Raw genomic sequence first — 17,668 nt, 5'->3', positions numbered from 1 at the left:
TCGGTACAGTATTCCCCAGCGACACCCACCCAGTACCACTCGGCATCAAGGAGCAGTGAATCCAAACCCCACTGCCACCCACTGTGCCAGCCAGAAATTTGAAATGACAGAGACGGCCGTGCTGATCATTGGTGATCATTGTGTGTCTTGGTGGCAGGATCACTGCATTTTGGAAAACAGCCGGGTGACCCAATACTTCCACTGTCAGCAGATCTTAAGTATCACTAACGAGAAATGAGAGCAGAGAGCCACAGAAAGGCTCACACATGACGTTGTAGCAGCTGTATTTACCGTAGCGCCAACTGAAAACAACCCATGTGTCCATTACCAGGCAAATACGTGTGTATTTATTACACAGCAATAAATTAGAGAACAAACAGTAACATAGATGAATCTCAAAAACATTGTTGTGAGAAGACATACAAAAGAATACATACTGTATAATCCCATTTATGAAAGGCTAGAACTGGTAAAACTTAGGGTGGTGGTAACAAAATGGGGGTTAGCAGGAGTTGGTAGGGGGGTGTTGCCTGAAGGGGCTGAGGGAACTCTGGATTTGTGGAAGGGGTGTAAGTGTTTTTATCTTGATATGACAGGTCGTTACACAGGTATAATCGAATATGACAATTCAGTCTGTACCTGTAAGTTGCACGTTTTCTCTTACTGTGTGGAAATTACACTTTCTGTACACGCGCAGGGCGTTGCACATGGCGACCCTGAGGCATGAAGGGACGCAGTGACAGCACTGGTGTGGGCCGCAGGGAGTCTGGGCTTGGGTCTCAGTCCCGCCATCGCCCAACTCCTGACAGCTACACAAGCCTCTCAGTTCTCGGCCCAGGGCCATTTTAGGATGGCAGTTGGCACACCTCGGCCTGTGGGCCAGACCCAGCCCGCCACCTACTTTTGTGTGGACAGTGTGCTAAGAATGCTTTTTCCACTTGCTGGTTGAAAAAACATTTTAAAGAACAGAAATATTTCTTAAGTTGGAAATTACGTGAATTGCCACTTAGCACACAGCTGCCCTCACTCGCCGTGCTCTGCACTCCCTTTGTGCAGCCAGAGCAGAGTGGGGGTGACCAAGGCCGTCTGGCCTGCTGTCATGGGCTGAATCGTGACCCCCAAAAGATATGCTCGAGTCCTAATACCCCGTGCCTGTGAATGTACCTTATTTGGAAATGAGTCTTTGCATGTGTCATCAGGTTCAGATGGGTTAGAGTAGGTCCCCAAATCCAGTGACTAGCATCCTTATGAGAGAGTAGACAGAGATTCAGACACAGAGCGGAGACACAAGGCGGGGGCAGATGGGAGGGATGTGGCTGCCAGTCCAGCTCCACCACGGACTCCGACAACGCCAGAGGCCGGACGAGGCAAGGAAGAATCCTTCCCCTGAGCCTTCAGAGAGAGCTCAGCCCTGAGACACCTGATTCTGGGCCTCCAGACCGGGGAGGCAGTAAGATCCCGTTTGCTGCTTTGAGCCATTCAGTTAGTGCAGCAGCCTGGGAAACGGATGCACCTGCAAAGCCCTTTGCAGAAAATGCTTGCCAACCTCTCGTACGTGGAGGATATGGCCCCTTCACATCTCACTGGTGTTAACACTCTAATTTCAGCCCCAGAATTCTTTGGTAGTCTCTTCTAGAGTTTTCAACATACTGAATGCATGAACTGAATCCTTACCTTTGGCACATGGTAAACGCTCACCAAATACCAGCTCCCGCCATCCTCTTGTTTTATGGAGGGAAAGTGTCTACTCTCTTAGGGCTGCTAGCTGTCCGTTTGCACAGCCTCTTTCGGGAAGTATGAAGAAGATGCCTGTGAGATGCTGACTGACCCTGGTCCTTGCTCTCCTCTCAGGCCCTCTACGAGAACATGCTGGTAGAGCTGCCCTTTGCTGGGTTCTTCCTGTCCAAGTTGCTGGGAACCAGCGCCGACGTGGACATCCATCACCTAGCTTCCTTAGATCCAGAAGTGTACAAGAATTTGCTTTTTCTCAAGAGCTATGAAGGCGACGTGGAGGAGCTGGGCCTGAACTTCACCGTGGTGAACAATGAGCTCGGGGAGGCACAGGTGAGCCTGACCACCAGCTTCCATCCATGTGGTAGGGGGCAGCTCACCCACCTGTGTTTCCTTCTGTATAGAATCATCCACTTTATATTGTTTGAGCTTTTGCACATTTTAGTTGGAAGAGTCACAGTGGCTGATGGTTCGAGAGGGAGAGTTGAAGGGCCTGCAACACTGCCCACCTCAGGCTCACAGGTGGGTGAGCACGGCTCCGCCCTGTGGGTGATGGGCTCTGCCCCCTCAGTGATTGGGTACGCCCCCTCAGTGATCAGCCCCACCCCCTCAGTGATAGGCTCCACCTCCTCAGCAATGGGTTCCGCCCCCTTGGTGATGGGTGGTCCTGCACGCTGACCACCCTGGGAAACCCAGTTAATGAAGCCTTGTTTTCTGTCTCGCTCATGGTTCGGGTTCCAACAGCAGCCCTGGGTAGTTCCGCTCCCTCGGTGCTCGTCCACTCACTGCACCTTGCTGCTGTAATGCAGGTTGCCAGGATGTTTTTCCTGATCTTCATTATACATCTGATTGCTCTTAATATTTTTATTCTTTATTTTTAAAAAGCGTATGTTAGAGACTCAAACTAATTTTTAAATAACAGCTTTCTTGAGCTACAATTCACACACCACATAAGCCACCGGTGCAGTTTAGTACGTCCATTGAACCATGCGCCATCACCAACATCTATGCTTAGGATATTTTGTCACCCCAGAGAGACTGTGCCCGTTGGCGGGTCACTCCCACCCCCAGTCGAGGCCAGCACGGATGGCTTTCTGCCTGAACGTTTTACTTAACGGGATTCTCACAGCACGTGGCCTTTGTGACTGGCTCCTGTCACTTACTGTTGCTGGTGTCAGTGCTTTGTTTCTTCTTCTGGCTGAATGATGTCCTGTCGTGTGGATGTGCCACAACACACGAACTATTTATGGTGGGTTGACAACATCTGGCATTTGCTACCACCATTATGAGGATGGGCAGTAGGTAGAGGTACAGATGGCCTACGTGGCCACGAGGTGACACTTCCTGAAGCTGGTGGTAGGGACGTGGGCGTTCGCCATATTGTTCTGTCTACGTTTATGGGCAGATGTTCCCATAATTTACGAAACTCATTTTAGTATACATACAAATCAAGGATATTCCAAGTCATATTTGTTACCATCTCTCATTTTATTAGATTTTAAAGTAACCAACTGTGTTTATCTAACTTATGTTTGATTTTCAGACAAGTATGTCTTTTTCACAGGGGAGAGCATCCTATGATTCTTTTTTTTTTTTTAGTACTCACACATACTCACTGACATACACCAACACATTCTCTCACACAATTTTTTTTTAAAGATTTTATTGGGGAAGGGGAACAGGACTTTTTATTGGGGGACAGTGGTACTTCAGGACTTTTCCAAGTCAACTTGTTGTCCTTTCAATCTTAGCTGTGGAGGACGCAGCTCAACTCCAGGTCCAGTTGCCGTTGTTAGTTGCAGGGGGCACAGCCCACCATCCCTTGCGGGAGTCGAACCGGCAACCTTGTGGTTGAGAGGACGCACTCCAACCAACTGAGCCATCCGGGAGCTCAGCGGCAGCTCAGCTCAAGGTGCCGTGTTCAATCTTAGTTGCAAGGGCGCAACCCACCATCCCTTGTGGGAGTTGAGGAATCGAACCGGCAACCTTGTGGTGAGAGCCCGCACTCCAATCAGCTGAGCCATTTGGCCACCCGGGAGCTGAGCGGCAGCTCATTGACTTCATTCTAGTTGCAGAGGGCGCAGCTCGCTGGCCCATGTGGGAATCAAACCGGCAGCCCCATTGCCCAGAGCTTGCACTCTGACCACCTGAGCCACCCGTCCGCCCTTCTACAATTCTTAGGTACTCATAGATTGATAATCTTTTCTGAATCTAATAGTTGATTTTAACTACAAAAAATATGGTATCTTGAAACTTTGTAATTGTTGCTCCAAATTTTTGTTATTACTTGGTTTCTGATCCAGGCTCTCAAAGATCCCCAGCTTCGCCAGTTTGAAATTAACTGCATATTAAATAGTTGAATCACCATTGAGAAAGCATCGACCCCCACGGGGTCCTTAACCTACTCCCAGGTCAAAACACGAACATTTCATTATGCTAAACACACATTGATCAAGTTTGGATCAGTGCCATTTGGCCTTTTTATATCCCATTACCTGCTTGTCACCGTGCCTCGTCTTTATTTCCTCGTTCATTCATGACGTACCCGTGACGCTCTGTGTCCTGGCCACTATGCTATGCATAGGAGGGCTTTTTAAACTCTAAGACCACGTACGTTGTAACGAGAGAGGCAGAGGTGAGCTGTGTAGTGAGATGTGAAGTTTAGTCGTAGCTGACACGGAGGCCAGGAGGGCTGTCTGCGAGGGACCCTGGTGGGTGAGAAGGAGATCACGTCACTGGGAGGTGAGCAGGTTTCCGAGCGGCTGAAGCTCACAGGGCGTGTAGAAGAGGAGGTAGATGGCGCCGAGGCGTCTGGGCTGCTTCCTGTCGTCGTGGAGAACCAGCTAAGGCCTTGGGCCTTAGAAAGGCTGAACAAACTCAGAAGGAGAGCCAGTGTTTCGTTGTTGTTGTGAGTGTTTCCGCGCCTCAGAGTACGATGGTTAAGCAGGTGCACTTCTGAGCGGGGCAAGTGAGCAACAGGAAAATGTTTGGCCTCCTGTCGCAGGGAGCTGCGGTTTGCTTCTCCGAGTCAGGGCAGCACACCTGGGAGCAGCCCGGTGTCCTCTGGGTCAGTTGGTCCCAGGATTCAGAGATGCCGTGACTTCCCCTGCAATCTTCATTTGTAAAGTCTTGTTCTGTAGATGAGTGTCTTGAGCTAAGTAGGTTTTATGTGAGTCGGGGGGGGGGGGCAGGCAGGATGTCATTATGCCAACTCTCCATCCCCCGCCCCAGCCCCGACACCCACCACTCCACTTTCTGTCACTGTGAGTCTGACGACTCTAGGCCCTCATATGAGTGGACTCGCACTGTTTCTCCTTTTGTGACTGGTTCATTTCACTGAGCAGGAAGTCCTCAGGGTCCATCCACATCGTAGCCGGTGTCAGAATTTATTCCTTTTTAAGGCTAAGTAATATTCCATTGCATGTATGTGTCGCATTGGTTTATTCATTCGTCTCTCAGTGGACAGCGGAGTTGGTTCAGTTCATGAATAATGCCACAAAGTGGAACTGATGGCTCATGTGGCAGTTCTGTTTATCTTTTTGAGGACCCTCCACACTGTTTTCCTAGTGGTCACACCATTTTCCCCCACCAGCAGTGCATGGCCGGTCAGTTTCTCCACATCCTCCCAACACTCATTTTCTGTTTTCTTCTCTCTCTGTCCCTCCCTCCCTCAGTGCTGTGCTGTAATACTGAGTTCTTCACGAAAACTAAGATATGTAGCATGTTTTCCTGGCGCCCTCCCTAGACTGCAGGACTGTTCCGTGGTTTCTACACGGCAGTGATGTCTTCAAAACTAAAATAAAAAGCACACCAAGCTTATACAGGCGTATAGTGTCTAAACTTTCTGGATGTTTTTTAAATGATCATCTTTGTGGTACTTGAATTTTCTGTCTGTTCCTTAATCTTTAAAGCTCCCTATTTCAGAAATAGGTATGGATTAAATCCTAGGTAAGAATAAAGGAAATGATGCTGCCTCAGGCCCCCAGCGCTCCCAGCACTCGGTCATCTCTAGGCATTTTTGAGAACAGACATCGACGCTGTAAGATAGAGTAAGAGTGAGGAAACCAGAACGGTTTTATTTGGTTGCAACTTATGTGGTTGCTTTTGTTTCAGCCTCTTCTTCTGTCCCACAGAGCTGAAGCTTCAACAGTGCAAAGTTCAGATGTTCTTTGAAAGATGAGGTTTGTTCCGAAGGAAATTTCGGACGTTCACAGCGGTGCTGCTGCCTCGCTCCACCTGCGGTGATTTCAGAACGGTGTAGAGGCTCTGGGGCGGTCAGGTCGTAACGAACCATGCAGGCTTTGCTAATGGAGCGTTCCCCACTTTTCTTTCGGAAATAGATGGTAATAGGGAGATGTCGCCTGGGTAAGAGTTCCATTAAAGCACCACTGGTAATGTTGGAATCTGTTAAAAGGAAAAGTGTACAGGGAAGATGTTCCGATTAGTGATAGAAATGCCCCCTGAGCAAAGAGGTTACAGACGATAATGTGCACGAACAGTTATACTAACGAGGCCAACTGGGAAATTTAAGAAAGTCACTGGTAAAGCAACTCGTTTGGGGGTCGATCTTACAGATTTCTGTAGAAATGGATATAGAAACGTGGTCCTCTGTACAGCTTTAAGTTTATAAAATACCATGACTTAAAGGTCTGTAATATGCAAATACTTCATTATGTTGGCAGGTTATGTTAATTAATCTTCCCTTTTAAAATAATGGTTTTGCTCTCAAATTTGTTTCTTCAGGGTAATCAATATGGCTGTTTGTTAGCCTGCTTAAAAAAAGAACATGAAATTTTAGACTACTAATTTATATCCACATCTCCCTTGAGGAAATGCTCAGGGTTTAAGATGGACCCATAAATAATCATCTGTTGTGTAGAAAAGCATTGAACTTGAGTCATGAGACCTTGGTTACAGCCCTGGTGTTGCTGCTTTGCTGTGTGACCTTGGGCCAGTCGAAGAAGACTTTATCTTCAAAAGGGGCGGAAGTTGCTGGAAGGATAGATGCAGTCTGTGTGTGAGGGGAGGCCCGTGCCCGAGGGGAGGCCCCTGTCTTCTGTGGTGCTGGAACCTGCCAGCTTTTGGAAGTGGCTGGGAGTGTGGCTCTTGCTCTAGCTCCTGTTGAAAGATTTCAGAATGCCCTGAAAACCGACGTCTTGGGACAGTGTGACAGGATTTTTAAACCGAGGTAGTTGTTTAGGAGTTTAAACACCCACAGTGTAACCGCTTTAACAACACTAGAAATGTCAGTGCTGTCTGATTAGGTGGCGGGGGGCTTTGGGGGTCCTTTAACTGATCGCTTCTTGGGCCCTGCATCTCCCACATCACACAGTAAGTACATCATCATTTATTACCTGCGTTAATCCACTTAAGGGGTGGGTGCTGCTTTATACATTGAAACAGCACCAGCCAGGCGACAGATGGCCTGTCAGTGGAGAACCACACGGCCCCCCCCAGAGGGGCTGGGGTTTGGAGCCCTTTCTGAGACAGTGGTTCAGCAGTGAGAACGTGAATTAGTGAGAGCGAGATGTCATCTGGAATGTGCAGAATTGAAAGAAGCACTGTGATAAAGCTGCATGACTTTCATAACGTGAGGTGGCCATGTAACCATCAGACTTAGCGTGATTTAAGGGAAGCTCATGAGCAGATTTTAGGGTAGCCTTTCTGGAAAGGGGAAAAGTCGGGGAAGCTGTTGCCCAGCAGGACTGGTGTAGTCTTTCTACTCTTGGAATGGAACAGCTACCAGGACAAGTGAGGGCTCCGAAGAAAATCACATGGGGGCTATTAATAGTTTCCCTGTCATCCACAACCTGACAGCCCCAAAATGTTTGCCACCTGCGTGGCAGGTACGTGAAGCCTGTTCCAGGATGTCACTTGGTTCCCACTAGCAGCAGTCCCCGTACTAAGTCACTCTGGAACGTCTGCGCTCACTTAATTTGTATTTATTTCATATTTTTCTAGGCCCAGGCTTGGATAGTTTCACTCGAATGCATCATGAATGCGTCTCGCTGTTTAAGTTCTAGTCCACAGCAGTTCCAAGAGCACACGCCTGTGCATGAGCTTACAGGCTGATAGTTGTCCATGGCGTTTGTCGGGCCACCTGTTCTTGTCAGCTTACCTACGTGCAAGTCCATGTAGGCAAAGCAGATGTCGTCGTTTTACTGATGACAAAAGGGGACATAATATGTGTGTGGCCACACGTCAGAGAGGAGCAGGAACCAGCAGGTGCCTCTGGGACCACAGTGCTTGCCCACGGATACGCTGGCCATGTCCGCAGGGCTGGTTTCTGACCCGACCCAGGCCCTGCAGGGTCTAAGCGTGGTCACGTGATGACCAGATGGGCAGACGTGGACTGGCCAGTTACCGCTGATTAAACCCACTGCCTGTGAGTCACAGTAAAGGACTTTACAGTAGCAGTGACGTCACGGAAATACAAAGAGACGTGGACACTGCTGTGTGTGCCGATGTGAGCAGTCGTTTTCCTTCGGCCTTAATCCCTTAAGCTGCGTTTTCTCCCAACGTGAATCCGTCTTATTCGTGCTGATCATTTGGTCCACGTCTTTGCCCACTGTGATTTCTGGTTTTCTTTCATGGAAGCGCCATGATTTCACGTGGCCTCAATGCTTAGTACTTCGGAGAAAGCGGTCAGTGCTCTTCTAGACAGAGGGAGACGCCGAGCTGTGGCCCGTTCGGGCACATTCAAGTGTGTGGGTGCCGGGTGTGTGCTGTGCGTGCTTTCCTCTGTTTACCCTGCAGTCCTTTGAAGACTTGCAGACCCGGGTTTTCATGTTCACAGGTGGTGGAGCTGAAGTTTGGCGGGAAGGACATCCCTGTCACCAGCGCCAACCGCATCGCGTACATCCACTTGGTGGCAGACTACAGGCTGAACCGGCAGATCCGGCAGCACTGCCTGGCCTTCCGGCAGGGCCTGGCCAACGTGGTCAGCCTGGAGTGGCTGCGGATGTTCGACCAGCAGGAGATCCAGGTTCGCTGCCAGCCTGCCCCTGCCTGAAAAGGCTCGCTTCAGATCTGCCTCCACCCTCATGAACTGAACCTTTTTTTCAGGTGTTAATTTCTGGTGCACAAGTTCCCATAAGTCTGGAGGACCTGAAATCCTTTACAAACTACTCAGGTATGTTATCACTACTGGTTACTTTTTCCTGAAGCTGGTATCGGAGGCCTGTTTCCAAAGTAATTTTTCATAGACTTTCTTGTATAGCTAGCACATTTTTAACTGTGTGGGTTCAAAACCCAGAATGTGTAACGAGGCCCACAGTGAAGGTCCTTCTCCTGACTTTCCATCTGTCCCGCCTCCCTCCCCGCCCACTGGGAAACTGGACTTCCTCAAAATTAAAGCCTTTGTGCGTCAAAAGACCATTAAGAAAATGAAAAGACAAGCCACAGATTGGGAAAAACTATCTGAAAGTAATAACATCTAATAGTGGACTCGGTCTACAACATATAAAGGACTCTTGCAACTCTGATAGACAAACAACTGAATTTAAAAATGAGCAAAAAAATTTTAACTTCAGAAGATACAGATAAATGGTTAGTAAGCAAATAAGCACATGAACAGATATTTAACACCATTAATCATTAGGGAAATGGAAATTAAATCCTAATGCTATACCACTACAGACCCACTAGAATGACTATAATCAAAAAGGTAGACAACACCAAGAGTTAGTGAGTATGCGGAGAAATTGGAACCCTCTTGACTGGTGGGAATGTAAAATGGTAGAGTCTCTGGAAAAGTTTACAGCTATTTAAAAAAGTTAACTGTAGAACAACTGAGTTTTTGCAACAGAATGGGGCTGTACCCGTACCTCACACCATATTCAAAAAATTAACTCAAAATGGATCAACAACCATATACAAGAGCTAAAACTATAAACTTCTTAGGAGAAAACAGGAATAAAGCTCCATGGCCTTGGATTTGGCAATGGATTCTTAGATATGATATCAAAAGCACAACTAATGAAAGAAAAAATAAACTGTACTTCATCAAAATTTGTGCACCAAGACATTGTCAAGAAAGTGAAAAGACAACCTGTAGAATGGAAGAAAACAGTGGGAAATCATAATTGATAAGGGTCTGGTATCCAGAATACATAAAGAACTCTTAAAACTCAACAACAAAAAGACAACCCAGTTCAAAAATGGGCAAAGGACTTGAATAGACATTTCTCCGCAGAAAATATGCAAATAACCAGTAAGCTCAATATCACTAATCATTAGGGAAATGCAGATTGCAGATCCAAACCACAGCAAGGTATACATAACATCCTTTAGGTGGCTGTCACACACACACACACACACAGAGAAAACAATGCATGTTGGTGCAGATGTGGAGAAATGAGCCCTCGTGCATTGCGGGTGGGTATGTAAAATGGCCACTGTGGAAAATGGTTTGGTAGCTCCCCGAAAAGCTAAACATGGAATTGCTGCATGACTAGCAGTTGTGCTCCTGGGCATATAGCCAAAGGGGTTGGAAGCAGGGACTGGAACAGACACTTGTATACCTGTGTTCATGCAACCAAGAGGTAGAAATCACCCAACATCCATCTACAATGAAAGGATAAACAAAATGTGGTCTGTACATACAGGGAACATTAAGTGTTAAAAAGAAAAGAATTTCAAGTACATGTTACAACACGGATGAATATTGAAAACATTATGTTAAATGAAATAAGCCAGACACACACTAAAGGACATATATTGTGTGATTCCACGCACGTGAAATACCTGGACAGGCAGAACCCTAGACGCTGAGAGCAGATGAGCAGTTACCGGGCGGGGCAGGGAGTGGGGACTTGCTGTTGGGCTGACAGAGAGTTGGTTGGAAAGAACGGTGAGGGCTGCACAGCAGTGTGAACATATGTAATGCCTCTGAACTGGATGCTTACAAATGGCTTAAATGGTGAATTTTATGTTATTTAAAAACACGAAACCGACCTAGACTCCTGCTGTGTTCAACGCTGTTCCCCCACCTTTCATCCAAGGCAACTTTGAAAAGTCTTTGGCGCTGGGCTGAGGTGAAGTCGCATAGCTCGTGGGTATGGTTTTGTTTAGGTGGGCGTCTGCAAGAGCACATTCCAGAAACAGACCAGGGCGTGGCTGTCTGTGGGTGGACGGAAGTGGACTGTGGTGACAACTGCAAACTCTCTAAACTCAAGCCGTTTACATGTGTGCATATTAAACGTGTATCAATGTGTGCGTGTCCCCCGTCTGTAGTTAATTCATATTGCTCTAAACTTGAACTCTAATGTCTGTGTAAAGGCAAATAATACCTAAGGTCACATTGTCCCCACTATCAAGTCATGAGTTTAAGAAAATGAGATCAATCCGGTCTCGCCTTTGCCAAGAAATTGTCTTGGGATGTTTGCATTACCCTATCTGCATTGAAAGCTTCTACCTTTAATGATCTGAGCTATTCCAGTAAATAGGTTTAAAATATTATCATATTCATTTTGGTGCCAATTAATGCACTTAAGATATTTTATTGATGTTATTTCTGTGGTATATTAACAATGAGGGAACAATATATAGCAATTATTTCAGTTTTAGGAAGCACTTAACTAGATGAAAAGCTGTAAATAGCAGACATTACACTTCAGAAGAGTGGTCTAATCGTGTGCTGGGTTGGTTGTCAGCCATGGTCTGTACCTCATGTCAGAAGGACAGACAGGTAATAAAGCAAACTAGACACTGAGGTCCCGTTGCCAAAATAACCAGCTCTAGTAGAGATAAAAATCCCAAGTCTCCCATTTTTAGATGTGTGACCATCAGTTAGGGCCTGTTACTTAGGGTCTGCTGCTCGCCACAGGTTGATTTTAACTCCCAGCAGAGCTCTGAAAAATCTGACCCCTTTGCAGCATTGTTTCCTGCCACGGCGCCTTGTAAATGCAGGGCATCCCCCATTCTGGCCTGGGGTGCTCTGGTACCTCTGTACTTGGCTTTCATCCCAGGAACAGCACGAGAGGTGTTCTTTAGATGTGGCCTCCAGCCATGAGCCCTGCCTGTCACTGTGCCGGGCGCAACAGGAATGGGCCACCTGTACGTCTGACCCTTTACGCCGTCCTGCTTTGGCACGTAGCTTATTTTTACTAAAACGTGTTCATTGTGTCACAGGAGGCTATTCTGCTGACCATCCTGTCATCAAAGTCTTCTGGCGAGTTGTGGAAGGGTTCACGGATGAAGAAAAGCGGAAACTGCTCAAGTTTGTCACCAGCTGCTCCCGACCCCCACTCTTGGGGTTTAAGGTACACGACTTCTGGGCCATGTCCTAGGAAGAAAGGCTGCAGGTTGTCAGGTGTGGTCACGTGAAGTACACGGCACACACTGTTTCCGGAGAGTCAGGTTTACAGTGGGGTGCTTTGGAACCATGGTGGTTTTGTTCACTCTGTTTAGCTACGTTAACCAGGTGTGTAGCGGGGTCAGTGAAGTGCCTCTTCTGTCGTCCCTTACGTGTGCGGGGTCGGCCCGCGATGTCATGCTTGCACACGGTGGTGGTGATGGCCTGTGATGGTCTGCATCTGCCCCGCTGACTAACGTCAGTTCCCCTCCTCCCCGTCTGTCACCATCTTGGGCCATTGTCATTGTCACTACCGAGCTGAGCAGAACACAGGCTCAGAATGGGACAGAGTGTGTGTGAGCAGAGAGGCGGGAACTGCAGCACGTTTCCTCCTGGTGGCTCGCTGTCACTCATTTTGTACCCTTTCTGATCATTAATGTTGACCTCATATAATTTGACTTAATGTTTTTAGTGGTTAAAATTGGTCGAAGCATAGTTAGTGTTCCCCTTCTTCGTTGTAAATTAAAATGAAGCAGCATTAATAGTTTAAAGATACAGTGGTGTTGGTAATACAGAAGAAGGACAGGTTAGGTGACCTGGTGAAACTTCAGGTAGGTCACTCCAGCAACCTTTGAAGATGAGTTAAACCTGAGGTATTCTTTTCTTTAACTTTTTACGTTGAAATTATTTAAAATGTGTAGAAAGGTTGCAAGAATTCAACAAAGAACATCTTAACCCACGATTGCCAATTGTTAACCTTTTGCCACATTTGTGTTCTTACTCTGTTTCTTTTCTGAATCATGTGAGAGTAAGTTGAAGACCTCTCCTGTTCCTTGTACCCGTTTACTAAAATACAAATACTCGTACGTAACCGCAGTTAAATGTTCCAAATGGCCCGCGGTGAGACTGCTGTTATCTCACCGAGCAGCTCGCAGTGTGGGCCTGGGACCACAGCCTCACGTACCTGAGACCTGGTTAGAAATGAGCATCTTCAGCCTCCCCCTGCCCCGTGACTCAGACCCCAGGAGTGGGCTCAGCACTCCAGGGCGTGGGGTGCGCTGAAGCCATACCCGCTGTCCCACAGCATCCCTCACACAACGTGTGTCCCCACTGCGGGGTCCACGCCAGGGCCGCACATCACAATTAGCTGTCCTGTCTCCTCAGTTCCTGTTGGTCTGTGTCGTGGACGTTTTCAGTGGGTGCAGGCAAGTTATCCTGAGAATGTTGCTGGAGCAATCCCACTCCTCCGAATGTGCAGTAGTCAGGACAGATGACGACATATGCTCACACCGCACTCCTGCAGCCGTTGCGCACAGCATGGTTCGTGACGGCCCAAACCTGGGACTAGCTCAGACGTCCATCAGGTGGTAGTGGCTAAGCACAGTGGTGTGCCCACACAGTGGGCAGCTGCAGAAATCAGAGGGAGCCCAAGTCCTCTGTCCCCTGCGTGCGTGAGGAGTTGACATTAGCTTTTAAAATCCTAAGTAGAGTCACAGTGGAGACCTTCTCTTCCCTGTTGATGGCCCCGTACCGTCAGAATTGAGTTATCGTCCTACCATGAAGAATACTTTTTTGGAAGCCATGAGACATTCTTCCTATTTTAGAATTTTTTCAATGATCCAAAATAGATTCAATGTGAAATCTAATTAAGAGTTTTCAAATGTTTTTGCAATTGTCAGGTTAAGACTCCAGATTTGGAAAAATCACCTTAATATGTATGCTTTCCAGTTAGTTGAGCGTGCACACTGAAAGGGCTGGCAGACTTCAGAATTAAAAGAGGAGACTGTCTTTGAGTTGAAGTTCCATAAGTAGCAGGCACATGCATAATTTAAAAGTTATGAAACTCCTTAGTGCCAGATTATCGGAGAAGAATAACATCTGCTAAAGCTAATTAAAGTTTAATATGTTTAATGAATGTGATTGTTACAGACAAAAAAATCATTAAAGTGCTGTAGAAAATTGTTAAGTTGCCATCAGGCCACATAATAAATTGATGATTTTTCTCACTCTGAATTAATGCAAATTCCCGTTGTACTCTGTTGAATTATGCATGAAATGGTGCCCTTGACTCAGATTTCAATAAAGAACTTCATTTTTTTTACTTTTAAGACTCGAAGTAGGAAATTCAATTAGCATTATGAAAGAAACACTAAAATGTGACATTTAACTGCAAAATATATTTCAAGCTTTCCATTTCCCCAATCACTTGACCATTTACCCAGCGCTCACTGGCCCTACCTTCAGAGCCTTTTCTATTTCAAAAATGTGATGGTTTTATTTTACTTTACTCAAGCATTTGAGAAAATTACTGTCTTCAGTGTACTCAGAATGCTAACCAATAAATGTTGTTTCTGTTTCTCTTTTGGTTCCTGTTCTAAATTTTCATAGGTATTTCAAGTAGTGTATAAACTATAAATAGAAGACAAGACCGTGGTTTTGTAGGCTGTATCACAGGCCACCTGTCCTTTCAATGAGGTTTATATTGTAACAGTGAAGAGATGTACAAAGATTGATAAAAAGCATATAGGTCTCTTTATGCAGCGTTTTGTGGGCTTCGCCCATAGATGAAAGAAAATGCAGCTGCAGCGTGCCTGCCACGCTTGGTGAGGTGGCGTAGACGGGCCAGGGACATGGCTCCGCTTTGGTTCTCTGGTTCCCACTTCAGTGGTGAGCGGGTAATTATTTCCTGTACTGTTTGGGTAGTTTCCCTGTAACAAAATTAATGTTTTCACTATAGGAAAATCGGAATTGTGGTTGAGTGTGAGAAATTTCAACTAGAATAGCTGTTACGTCTCCCATCCGGGCCACTGGCGTGTTTGCACGGCTCTCGTCTGTGTGGCTGTGTTTGTGCAGAGGACAGGGTTTGGGCGGAATGAAGCCGCTGTGCTCACGCCGGCCCGCGCGCCCGCTCTTGCAGGAGCTGTACCCCGCCTTCTGCATCCATCACGGCGGCTCAGACCTGGAGCGGCTCCCCACGGCCAGCACGTGCATGAACCTGCTGAAGCTGCCCGAGTTCCCAGACGAGGCGCTGCTGCGCAGCAAGCTGCTGTACGCCATCGAGTGCGCCGCGGGCTTCGAGCTCAGCTGAGCGGAGGCTCCGCCCGCCGCCGCCGCTGCCGCGTGAGTAGCGCCTTGGGCTGCCCTCCGAGCGAGCGCTCAGGCTGCACCCCAAGCTCTCCCAGGCCCCCGCCCGTCACCCCCTCCTCCACCTTTCACATGATTTGTTAAGATGTGCTCGCTTATGTAGACGGACATCACTTTTCAGATAACTTAAAGTGACAAATGTCATGTGCCATGTGGCTAAGTTAATAATTTTGCCAAGAAGAGCACAGTTTGAAGACTGGTGGCAGCTCGGTGAAATTAACCAAAGATGCAGCTCTGGCTTTGCCAGTGGGTTCCAGGCTCGGGGGCGGCTGCGGGCTCGGCCTGGCCCTCGGCCTGCGGAGTCGGGTCTGAGAGCTGCAGATGCTGACTTGCAGGGCCTGGCTTCTCCTGCAGTTGAATTGTTTACAAGCCTAATTATCAAAACTGAAGGCGTTTCTTCCTGCTGCCTTTTCCCAAAGTGGTTAGGTTTGGAGAAGAGCTAGAACGATTGTATTTTGTTTGTGCTTTTTAAGCCATTTCCCCACCATAGGACTAGCATGCTTGTGTTCGGTATACCATTGACCTGCATCATGGTGGTTGGGGTATTACTGCGTGTGGGTGTATGTGAGGTGGGTACTTCATTCTTGTTCCATTTCTGTCTCCACTTGGTGCCTGGGGAGCGTTCGAGGAGGGGAGGGTCTCTGTCTAGTTCCTGTGGCATGTGTGTGACCTACGATACATGATGACTTGGGGAGAATAGACACTGAGCATCGATTCCAGTCACTTGAACCAAAGTGCTGGGCTGCACCTTTGCCTGCAGCCCACTGTGGCTGGGCCTGGGGCCGCCCGCCCGCCCTCTGCAGCCCGGGCTGACTGGCCGGTCACGTGGATATTGGGGTAACTCACCACGCGTCTGCACCCTCCGCTTCCTCAATGGTGCTGCTTGGAAGGAAGACGGGACAGTCCCCGACTTGTGTCCAGGGGAGGAGTGTTGGAGTTCTCTCGTAATAGGCACTTTATCAGGACCTGACTTGTTGCTCAGTGATTTCAGTCTCTGGACACGGAGTATTTCAGCGCGGCGGCTGTGAGAACAGTGACCTCGGCTGATGCCGGGGCACGGAAGGTCTCGGTCTGACTTCTGTCTTCCACGGCCGGCATCTGTCACTGGAGCTCTGGGGGCTGTCCTGTTGAATTGGCCAGAACTAGCAATATACTTTTAACTGTGGGGAAACTGAATGACACTTTTAAGACAATGACCATTATCAAAACAAAATGTATAATTTCTTAATTTGAATAATAAATTAAGTGTTTAAATGCTATTTGTAGTCTTGATATACAGAAATAAAATAACTAGGGTTTGTCCTTGGTTTTATTTTCATTTGAGGTTGTTTTATGTCGAATGTTCCATATCTTCTTCTTAGTTAATTTGTACTTTTTTTATCAGTATTTTGGAAATATCTGGGACTGAAGAGAAATGGGCAATTACACTTATTTGGGTTTTTTTCCTCAGCTATCCTGAGCTTATTTATTTGTATGTTCTAATGGCTAAATATTTGCATTAAATGTTTTTTTCCCCGAGGTTGTGTTGGCGTCATACCCCAGATCATTGTGGTTAGTTCTGTTCTATCCTAGGAAAACCACGACTTCTCAGTGTGAACTAGTTTTATCACAGGTGTCATCGGTGAATAAGTGTGACAGTCAGATGTGCTAGACAGTGATCCTGTCCTCTGAAACGCACTGTTAGAAGCTCCAAGCAGGCTGTGCCCCCCCCACGTGTGCTGGGAGCGTGCCCGTGGCTGGTGGTGAGAGCCCGCGCTCTGCTCTGCGGGGAGGGATGGTCACCTTGCATTACATTGTTAAGAAAAATGATACCAAAGGGACATTCTCCTCTCCTCACTGTTGTGGCGCCTTTTTCTGTGTTCTGCTCCACTTTTTTCTTCTGGTAATTTCACGCTCCAACCTAAACATTGAATTAAAGGGAAGGTTATCCCAGGCATTTCTCACAAGCTGTTACCTGCAAACAGGTGTTTGCTAGGTGTCCTGCGCAAGCTCATTGGGGAGCTTATCTCACCAGGGTGCCGACTCCACAGTGCGCTGGGCTCCTTCACGCCATGGCTCTGGGGGGCGCGGAGCCTCTGTGGCACACAAGCCTGCAGTCCGCTCAGTCACATCCCAGACACGGACCTGCTGGTGACAGGCCATACAGATGGAGGCGGGCTCTGCTGGGGTGGCGGAGGGGGCATGAGCTGGAGCAGCTTGGTGTTCAAGCTGCCTCGTACTTCAGAGAAGGACAAACAGCTAAAGGTCTACAATGATGCGAGTGGCCTAGGAGCCTAAAATCGGAGAGCAGAGCTGCAGTTTCGTGGATTTCTTACAGCCAGGACCAAAACACAGGCTGAGAGCAGTCAGCTTTCTGACACGTATACTCCAGGCCAGAGTGCATTCCGTCAGCAGCCACACACTGTGCCACACAGGACGGCAGCTTTCCCCAGAATTTGTTTTAGGGGGACATTTCTCCCCGAGTGAAAGGTGTGTAGTTGGGCTCTTTTGGGCTTCTGA

The 17,668-nt window shown here is 47.6% G+C and overlaps 1 protein-coding gene across 1 annotated transcript in view; it reads left to right on the top strand.

The window, feature by feature from the left end:
- Positions 1-16,487, top strand: part of UBE3C (ubiquitin protein ligase E3C) — an 81,937-nt gene extending 65,450 nt beyond the window's left edge. The window contains exons 19-23 of the mRNA XM_074315031.1: positions 1,852-2,064; positions 8,528-8,716; positions 8,797-8,863; positions 11,863-11,993; positions 14,943-16,487. Of these exons, the coding sequence (XP_074171132.1) occupies positions 1,852-2,064; positions 8,528-8,716; positions 8,797-8,863; positions 11,863-11,993; positions 14,943-15,113 (771 nt within the window). The 3' untranslated portion in view covers positions 15,114-16,487. The remainder of the gene's footprint in view (positions 1-1,851; positions 2,065-8,527; positions 8,717-8,796; positions 8,864-11,862; positions 11,994-14,942) is intronic.
- The last annotated feature ends 1,181 nt before the right edge of the window (positions 16,488-17,668 follow it).

Source organism: Rhinolophus sinicus, linkage group LG11 (assembly GCF_036562045.2).
Source record: "Rhinolophus sinicus isolate RSC01 linkage group LG11, ASM3656204v1, whole genome shotgun sequence".
Taxonomy (NCBI): domain Eukaryota; kingdom Metazoa; phylum Chordata; class Mammalia; order Chiroptera; family Rhinolophidae; genus Rhinolophus; species Rhinolophus sinicus.
Note: the sequence above shows the minus strand (reverse complement) of the source record. Positions and strands in the feature narration are given on the sequence as shown.